This window comes from Pterocles gutturalis, unplaced genomic scaffold, assembly GCF_000699245.1.
Source record: "Pterocles gutturalis isolate BGI_N339 unplaced genomic scaffold, ASM69924v1 scaffold38489, whole genome shotgun sequence".
Classification (NCBI taxonomy): Eukaryota; Metazoa; Chordata; class Aves; order Pterocliformes; family Pteroclidae; genus Pterocles; species Pterocles gutturalis.
This window is the reverse complement of record NW_010129467.1, coordinates 1-10,246: the sequence shown is the minus strand read 5'-3', so window position 1 is coordinate 10,246 and position 10,246 is coordinate 1. Positions and strand designations below refer to the sequence as shown.

The 10,246-nt window shown below is 41.4% G+C and overlaps 1 protein-coding gene across 1 annotated transcript; it reads right to left on the bottom strand.

Moving 5' to 3' along the window:
• Positions 1–4,213: 4,213 nt before the first annotated feature.
• Positions 4,214–9,015, bottom strand: LOC104466515 (scm-like with four MBT domains protein 1; the record flags this gene model as incomplete). The annotated part of the gene is made up of 6 exons (XM_010079954.1): positions 4,214–4,604; positions 5,475–5,603; positions 6,099–6,344; positions 6,515–6,693; positions 7,459–7,634; positions 8,906–9,015. Coding segments are annotated over 6 exons (981 nt in total), but the record flags the coding sequence as incomplete, so codon positions are not given.
• Between the last annotated feature and the right edge of the window lie 1,231 nt (positions 9,016–10,246).

The window sequence follows — 10,246 nt, the reverse complement described above, 5'->3', positions numbered from 1 at the left end:
ATGTGACGCTGAGGAAGCTAGAAATGACCATGGAGACAAAGTGTCACCAACCTCAACTCATTTTTGCTATATTTCATACAGATCAGTATTACTAATTTTATTTTTTTTTTTAAGAAAAACACATAACAATAGAAGAGGCTTGTTTTATCTGGTGTTCCCAAGCCCCATTCTAATCCTTCACCCAAAAGGTTGCCTCTGAAAACAAGGCTACATGCATATTTGGGGAAGGTCGGCAGCACTCGGGAGTTCAGCACACATTCCCTTTAAAATGGAGCCTTCAGCCAACAGCTGAAGTCTCCTAACAGAGCCCATGTCTTTGTGCTTAGTTACTTTTAGGTAAGTTGAGCTCACAGTAGGCAGTAACCGGACTGCCACTATGTGACAGCACTGGTTAAGGAGTAGCTTTGTATATAGGACCATCCTATTTTTGGCTTTCTGGTAAGGCTGCTTCATCTAGTGACTTCTCCTCTAACAACGGATTTGGTCCAAAGGTATCCAGTCTCCAGCCTGAGCTTGATAGTTTTGAAGTCAAATTACATTCAAAAATCTCACAAGCCACTTTGCCTTTTGCTAACAATGTACCAAGTCTTTGTATTTTATGCAGAAGAATGGAGTGCTCAGTCCCATCAACTGTAAATATATTTACACTTCAGTGGACTTAGCAGCTAAATACTCCTTCCCTCCTTTAAAGCATCATTGGAATGAAGAATAAATGCTAGCAAATCCTAAAGCAACAACAAAATACTGATGAAAGCTGTGACAAGAGAAAGGAATCTTAACAACCACTCCTGAACTCTGTATGTACTGTTTCCATGAATCCCAGGAGAGACTGCAAACACTCCTGGAGTTCTATACAACACACAAATGCCTTTTATTTCATTCCTCAAAGAGCAACTTTCAGAAATGTTTAGCGTTAGGAAAAAGTAGTCTTCATTCACCAAGATCAGTGCGGTACCTCTCCTCTTCTGGAAGGATTGCTTTCAGTTTAGGATGCACTGCCAACAGCTTGTGCTTTGAGGGATAATTCTACCACATTAACCTTCTACAACGTTCTGGAGGTCAAATACCCTCTATTATGGGCTCCTTGTGTTGGTGCAGAAAGCATGCTATAGTAATTAAAAAAAACCTCTTTCCGCCCAAGAAGGCTAAGCTTAGCACAGTACTAGCGCCATATGGAGGCACCACCAGGTGTCTAACCCTATGACGTGCAAAACCAAGACTGTACAATGCATATGAAAATAAGACAAGCAAGAATACAAACCCCCAGTGGGTCAGCCAAGGGGATTCTCCTTTTATCATCCACATAAACAGTACACAAGGCCAGATGGAGGGCTTGTTTTCTTGTACTGAAGACATTTGCCAAACACCTCTGCCTTCCTCTGGACTCCAGCTTTATGATATCTTACAGTGAATAGATGTGGTAGAGGACAGCACAAATCCTTGAAGCCTGAATTACTGCAGTCCCAGCAACTCCTGCTGGTGAAACATCGGTATCGCCCACAGCCAAGACAGCCACCCAAAATCCAGTTTTGAAGAAACAGCGTGACTAAAGCAGCATGTGAGCCAATTTCAAGTCATGTTGGAATAAGGTGAACAAATGTAAGTGCAGTTGTGTCATCTGCCATGCACAGAGAAAGAGGAACTTGAAACAGAGTCAAGTAGAAACACCATCCATCAAGATAAAGCCCCAATTATCCCTTTTAAATCCAGCAATGAAACAGAGTGCATTTTTTCTAGGAAACAGAGTGTACAGTACCCACGTGCAGCATAAAAACATTTCACAAAAAATGAAAACATCCCTTTTGAAAATCTCAACAAAAATAGATCCCATTGGGACCAGACTGTCAGTGCCTCCAAAAACAAGGCAGAAAAATCCAGCCTACAAAACATGCCAAAGGTGACCAGTAAGTACCCCACTAACTTCTGAAACTGCTGACTGCTTTATTTACTGCGAAAAAGAAGTATGACATTTGTATTTAAAACCCTAGGCGCCGTGTTAATGAGTTCACTAAATTACCCTTTAAGCTCTGTTCTCTCCTGACAACTACTTAAAAAGACATCTATCTGTCCGTGGGGAAAGGTGGAAGCAACATCTCTTGGCTGTGCAGGTCAATTCTGCTGGGCATCAGAGCAACAGAATTCTGGAAACCCTGAAGAATGACAAATATGATCCAAAACCATCAACTTCCAGCCCATAAGTTCTCTACTGGTCAAATTTCTCAAGACCAGATGCTGACAGCAAACAGCAATGTTTCTTTCAAAAATTTTTGCAGGCCTAATTGCTTATCACTGAGCTTGTCCTAAGGGAATGGAGAACAGGCGGATGAGCTAAGTACAACATGAAGAGCCAGACCATCCATTTATTGGCTACGTATCTTGTATGAGGAAGAAGAAGTGGCACTTTGATTTCAATGTAATTATGTTTTCAGACCCTACTTACAACTTCGGAGAAAAAATTGTTGTAGCTACACATTGCTCTCCCTCCCTCAAGGATACTCAGACAGTAAACGGTCTGTCTGACATTTACGTTTTGATTCTGGAATGGAAAAAAAATATTTTAGCATTTCTGTAAATAGTTCTGCCTTGACTAGGCAGTTATTGTAAGGGGCACAATAAACAAACCCCAGCTATTTAGCTTTGCTTACAGTTTTCTTTGGAGGTAGCTGCCCCTCAACACCTATGTGGCAGATACACAGACTGTGCCAATTCAGCTCTTCATTTACAGGCGACCTCCTCGCTGAATCCTGCAGTTCACAGCATCAGAATAACTGACCATATCAGGCCTAAGAGATGCTTCAGTCAACCAACCCACTTGACCAGAGTAACCAGTGCTTATCAGAAACCAGCAAATGTGTCTTTCCTAAACAAATTCCTGCAGCAAGCACCTTCCTACCTCAAATGCCCTAGTATGCCAGAGGCTTTCTGCAAAAATGCATTTGAACAGGAGAGAAAGGGCCAGGGCTGCACAGATAAAGCTCCTGCCTGTGTTCCTCCAAATACTCTGAGAACAGGCAGAGCGAAGGGATGCAAGCCGTCTGAAACCTAATGCTTATTTGATGCAGATCTTGAGCCTGATGCAAGTTTCCCACATCTTTAATGGAATGTAAGGTAAGCCTTGTTACTCAACATGTAAAGCACAGGTCTACAGCAAGTGGCTGGCAGTTCATCCTACTGTGGGTCGCATGACAGAACTAGATGTCCCTCTCTCCTTTTCCTTTTCTCTAAAAAAAAGCACAGAAACCCCTTTCCAACCCTCCACATTTGCATCAAGTCTGATCCTGAGCAGCTCTAAATAGTTAAAAATACAAAGTCATGCTCGTAAGACAGTTTCCAGTATGCAAACACTGGCAGAGCTAAGTTGCAGTCCTCTATCAATCGCAGTTTCCTTAGTGTATTGTCTAAAAAGATGTTCAGGTAGCAAAGCAAAAGAGTCTGCTGACAGGCTCTGTGTACATGGCCCAATTGTTTGCTGTAAGAAAAAGGGAATAACTTCAAACAATTGAAAAAAAATTATCTGACAACTAAAATATAGAAAATGCAGAGGCACCTTCTCTTTCCTTCCTTTTTTCCTACAGACCACCTGTAAGAGAAGTGCAAAATAATTGTTTTCTGACATCTGAGAAAAAGGTAACATCCAGGTTAAGCCTACACAGGTTTCAGCTAAAGCTTTGGAACAGAGGCTTTGTTTGCTGCTACTGGTTTGTACTCCTGATGTGCCTACAGAAGAGAGACTGCTGTGCAGCTACAGACGATCTGTCCAGAAGTAGTTTCCTCCCTTTTTAGTTCATCACTTCTACTGTTCTGGCTACAGAGGTAGTAAAAAACAAAACTCCAACAACAACAAAATAAAACAAAGCAAAACTGAAAACCAAACAAAACAAAAGGAACCACACTCTTGCTATACTGTACATTCAGAACCCTGTGGCCACGTTGTTGTCCTAACAACGAACAAATTCATTAAAAAATTCAACATTAACACACGAATGTGCAAAGAGCACATTCCAAACCCAGTGCTGTGGTAAAGCAAGTGTTCGTCCACAGGGAGGGAAGGGGATTCTGTGAATCATCAGGAACAGAGAAAGGTTATTTCTGGCAGCCTACATGCTAACGTAAACAGGATCCGTTTCTCCTTTTAAAGTTCCGTGCCAACAGAACTATTGAAATGTCATTTCCCACCAGAGGAGACTTCTCTGTAATAATTAAAAAATACATTAAAAAAAGGGAACCATAGAGCAAGAGACTATTGTGTTCCCACGCTGGCAGCTGGTAGAGTAGCCCCTGTGTTTGCATTGGCATTTTGCTCCAGATGTTGTCTTCCATTCGTCAAAGTGAAAAACTGAGGCTGACAGATGCTCTCAGGTCACCAGGGCCTCAGTTTAACTTCATTTGGCTTTCTTTGCTAGAGAGAAAGGAGCATGTTTTTGTAGTTGTGCTTCAAAGGTCCACTTCAACTTGGCTGCTCCTCAGTTAGCAAACTGCTGGTAAAAGGCAAGTTTGACCCTCTCAATGTGATGGCAAAGTTTAATGGCTGGTCCAAGCTTCAAGTCCATACACTCCTGAACAGTGGGCAGGGTCAGCAGCAGTAGTGCCTGGCCATCGATTTCCTGTCAGAAGACAAAAACTCCATGGTGACTTTGCATTTTTATTTGCCCTGCTCCTTCAGTTTGACTTGCTGTAATTTCAGATTCATGACCATTTGTGAATTACAAGTTTCTTTCATGCTACTCCAGGAAGCTTAAAAAACCCCCAAAATTCTCTCACACAAAATTAACTCCTTTCTTAAAATGTCAGCTTAAATTCACTGGCTAAGGGACAGAACATCATGAGATGTTATTTTAAAAAAATAAACCTAAGAACAGAAACCAAGAAGATTTCACGCAGAAAGTCCCTTTTCCTAACCTCTGCATCTTTCTGGAGAAACAGAGGTTCTACAAGGAAAAGTACATCTTCTGGAACACCTATCATAAACTATACTCATTACCAGTTCCAGTATTGCAGTTTTGATAGATTATGGTTTTTTTATGGCAAATTTTAACCAAGATTCAAGAACAATGTTAACTTGACTCATGTTTGTACTCTAGTCATCACACTTCAACACAAAATGTTTGCTTGTGCAGCTGTACAACACTGTGATACCTGCAGTTAGTCTGCAGAATGGAAAACATCATCTGGAAAAGTCAACACAATTGGCAAAACCGTATCTCCTAGAAACAGGCTCCTGCCTTCTTGTTGCTGGGTTGTAGGCATTCTCTGTAGTGTTGGGATTTGGATGCCCCACAGACCAAAACATCCTCCACCGAGTACTAAGAAACCTGAAAAATTCTGGCCTTAACTCTCCTCTCCCAAACTGTAGAGGGTTGTGCATGCGTTTGTTTCCTCAAAACCCTGTTGTAAAATTTAAACTAGCTTCTTTTTGTGATTCATTAGAGGATAAGAAGAAAGTATTCAACGTTTTAACAGACAGAAAATCATACCTGATCAAGGAAAATTCTTGCCAGTGGTGCACAGTCAGTGGATTTGAGGAATCGTACAACATCAGCCACGCTCCACTCCAGAGGGTTACTGTCCAGCTGCAGCTTTTCAGCAACTTCCATCTTTATGTCCTAAACAAGCCATCCAGCACAAAAAGAATTCCCAAAATATTACATATGCAATGGATCAACACTCCCTTCCACTCCCTCACACTCAAACTTTCAGCTGCCAAATAAAGCTCTAATGAGAGCTCAAAATTGTAGAGGTTTCTTGGTTAGCAAAGATGTGCAGCACTGTGATGAGGGTGGAGGCTGTAACATTTTATAGCCAGTAAGCAGGGATCTAAACCCAGGATTTGTTCGACACCACATCACTGCGCAGGTGGAACCAAGGGGAGTGCTAACAGCTGAGACATGGAAAGCTCACCACTCTGTCTACAGCTTTCTGTTTAGTCTTTATGACAGTCCTGTAATACGACTGTAATAATGTTTTAAGATTATTCTGTAGTTTCTTCACGATGTCCTTTTTGGGGTAACAGCGTATTTTATGAGAACACATGTATGATGGTTAATACTCCCAAGATATTCGTGCCTGCCCAACAGTGAGCAAGCTAGATTCAAAGTTACCTTTGGTGAAGGAGGTTTATTTTCATCATCAGAAAAGGAAAAGGTCCTGAGTTTCCTCTTCCGCTTGTCTCGGTCCTGAGCCAGCGAATGAGACCGTTCACTCTGTGTAGGAGAGGATGAAAGTGATTTCTTCTCTGATACCTCTGATTCCTCAAGCAATTCGTCTTGGTGCTCTGAGGTACTATCCTCAGTCAGGGATTCTTCATCTACCTCGTCCTGGTCATCCTCCTCTTCTGCTCCACTGCCCTGAAGAGGCAAGAAAAAAAAAAAAGTGATGAAATTAAGAAAATGGGAAGTTTAGGACAAAAGCTACAATTGCCACCCGTTTGTCAGCTGTAACCTAAGGTTACAAGGAACTAACAGATGAAGCTGGTCAAAGATCACATACTGTCTCAAAGTTGGTGGCAGTCTCATACCTGGGGAGATCCAGCTGGAGTGTTATCCACTGAAGCAGAGGAACGTTTTTTCTTATGAACAAAAAAATGTTTTCGTCTCTTCCGTCTTTTATTTGGTTTCTTGATGGCTACTTCCAGGTTACTGTGGCCACCCGGGGGCCTACCTATCCGCTTGTTTTTCCGCTTTCCGTAATAGTGTGCTACCAGGACAGAAGAAAGGAGCACCATGTTGAAATGCACCTTCAGCGTCACTAGTTATGTTTGCCCATCATCAGGACTGGAAAATCAGTAGAAATCCCCAATAGAAATCCCAATTCTGCAAAACTTCAGAATGATTATGTCTATATTTTCCTCTTCAATTTGGTCTAAGGAAGAAGTTACTAACCAATTTTATTTGCCCTATAAAGACTTATTCTTCCATCTCTGAGAGGCCCAAAATGATCAGATTTTATACAAAAATCATCAGCCACAGACTTGGTCCAACTTAATGGCACTTTTTGTGATATTTTGTAGTTTTTAAACATGGCCTCAATGCAATGTTTGTTCTCACAGTGTCAAATGGTTAAAGTTAGTTTAAAAAACCCTAAAAACCTAGAAGACCTAAAAGCTAAGAAAAGAGCTTGAAGGTATTTTATTTTATTCCACAACAAATTGGTAAAAGCAATTACAATTCCACTTAAATTACAATATTAGAGTCAGTACTTGTCCCAAAAGTTGTCTTAAGAAGATAAAAGTTTTAGGCACACAAGTTAATTCATGGTACTACCACTTCATATAAAATTGGGGTTTTTGTCCCCTACACACTGGCACATGGATATTTTGTAGGCCTGTTTATGTAGTGCGTGAGCTGCTCCTTGTGTAAGCAAAGCAATGTATTTTGGATTCCTTCTGGAGCCAAAGCCAGAAGAAAAGCAAAATATAACACCCCAAGCCCCACCTCGGTTTGAGATCAGCAGCCTACTCACTGTACTTCGTCTTTGTCAGGACAGAGCAGTTCTCTGAACACTTATCCAGCACCATCTGAGGGCCGAAGAGGTTTGGACAACATTCCAGCTTGATGCATGTTTTTCTACAGAAATCTGCCACGCGATCTGCCGTCCTCACAACTTCCACAGTTGCTCGATAGCTCTTCCCTTTGTACCTAACATTGAAAATGTGGTCATCATGCAGGAATACTCCGGTTACCAGGATAAAAGTACTTAATTGAGAGATGTACAAGAATGTTTCTTTGAGATCAAACTCAGGGAAAATCTCAGCAGTGAGGAACTTTATGGACTAACAAGTCCGGGAAACACACAGTCCTGTCTCCTATGACAGATCCTCAAGCAAGCAAAGCCAGCACCAGCGATGCCTGCAGTACCAAACACAGCAACTCTGCCCTGCCAGCGGCTATCAAACACCATCCGAGAGGACTACCCCAGAGTTCAGATGTTTTGTTTCCCTTATTCACAGATGGTTTGTTCTTTCTTTGTTTCCATGGGCCTGCAGAAGTGTCCATTGTGACGTGGACAGCTGGTCCCTAAAAGCATAACGCAGTGAGTGCACCAGTTCAGCTAATGAAGGTAACAGCAGACAGCTTCCAGTGAGCTGTTCTATGCACATACTATGGGAAACAACTGAACTACTGTCACATTTCCAATCAGCTTTCATCTAACTGTTGAACAATTTGTCAGGACAGTCCCTTGCCATGACTTCAGATCCTGCTCCTTTGCTGCTTTGATTTAAATTAAGAAAAGATTTCTTTTTGTTCATCAGCCTTGCCATGACACTGACAGAGCTGCATCATGAAATATCTGTCTGAGTCATTCATCATTTTTCCTTTGTTCTCCCAGCACAGCTACTGGCACATGGATGGCTCAGGCCTGCAAGTATCTAGTTAGTGCACTGAAAAAAAAAAAAAAGAGCTATATCATCACAGTCCAGATAACCCTGGCGTCACTAATGTGACAAAAGAAAGCAAACAGCAACTTCAGTGAAACCAAACGAAATATTTATTTTCCCTATTCTTCAGATATATCTTGTGTGGAAATGCCATGGAAGTCTTAGCAGCTTCCTAAGCAGTATGTGCTTCCGCTTTAAGATACTAAGAATTATCTTCAGGTGATTTAAACTATCTTAAACCTCACCCGCAGGTCTGCCAGTGGATACACTGTGTTGTACCAGTACCACGCCATTCTCACCTCACCGCTAGTTGCTTACATGCCAGTAGCAGAGCACACCTGGCGTATGAAGGAGCATTAAAATCTGATGCACTTCACTAGAAAAGAAACTAAGATTTGGAAGTTTGATCTGTCAGCATCTTCATCTGCTACAAACAATTTTTCCTTCTCTGAAATGTGAGAAGTTAAAGCATAGACTGCAGAGAACATTGCTACTGGGATCAACCAAGTGGGAAACAGGACAAGAATTTACTTGGCTTTTAGGGTCTCTCCATGCCCATGCCATGCAGCCTCTTCATCCAACTGCAGTTCTCGCAGGACACGGCTAGGTTTGTAAGCTGCATTGATCAATAAAGTGAGAACCTACAGCGAGGGAAGGAAGAGAAGAAAATACACTTAAGTGTACAATAAATCTGTTTTAAAGTGCCAGGGTAGAATAGGAAATTACTTCTCTTCATCCAAATTATCTAGTATCAAAGCACTCATTCACAGCAGGATTAAAGATACCGCCCAATACTGCCAAAATGAAAACCACGAGCAGTCGACACTTTGGGCCTTGCCAAACCTTCAGAATTTGTCTGCAGGGTCACGAGTGTATCTAGCAACTTCCAAGTCATTGCCCTTGAATTACATGTCACTGAATTAAACCCCACAGATGAACACTACAAAACTTGCATAACCTTAGGTAAATCTGGGTGATTATCTTAGAGATTGTTTGACATGTGAAGATGTGCCAAAAATGCCGCAGGATTTTCCTGCCTGCCAACCCACTACATGCTACAATATCATACTGCAGAATCTTAAGCTCTCCTCTATTTTACTTTCATGAACCATGATAAGGCCTGTCCTAGAGTAAAATGAGAATTTCTCTGGTGCTGAAAAGTAACTCAAACTTGTGATTAGCCTGAAGTTAGTGGGAGATAGTACAAAATGTGCATTCAAATTGTACTTCTTTTCAGTAAGTGCTTATTCTAAATCATTCCCCAACTGCGTGCATCAAAACCCTGACACAACAAACTTGCAGCTTCAGTTCTACTAATGCAGCAGTCCAGAGGTCTAGAGTCCAAAAGAGTATTAAATATAATGCAAGTACCAAACTCACTCTAGGATTCATACATTGAACAAGAGTCATATTGGTTGAACTTTTAGCAAGACTCAGCATCTGTACATCAGCAGGATCTGTGCATACTTTATGCTTTCAGGCAGTGAAGCAGGTTAAACCTTCAAGGTTAAATTAAGCTGCTGCAGAATTTCAAGCTTGCTCTTTTGGAGTGCTGCAAAGCTTACATCAGAGTACTGAAACCTGCAGAAATCTGGGGTACTTTTCTGTATGCAAAAACGTAACTTTTTCAATAATCAGCTTGACTCTTGTCAACTGGACTCTTGCTTTACAGCACGTCTGCCAGAAAGTCTTTCTTAAGGTCTCTCCCAGTTATGATACATGGTAGGGAATTTTAAAAATTACAGAGATGTTGAGGCAATTCCTGCATTTAAAGTGATGATTTCATGATAGCTCAAGAGTGCACATATAGGATGCCTTGGGAAACTTTCAGCCCCTTAGGTCAGATAATCATAGAATCATAAAGGTTGGAAA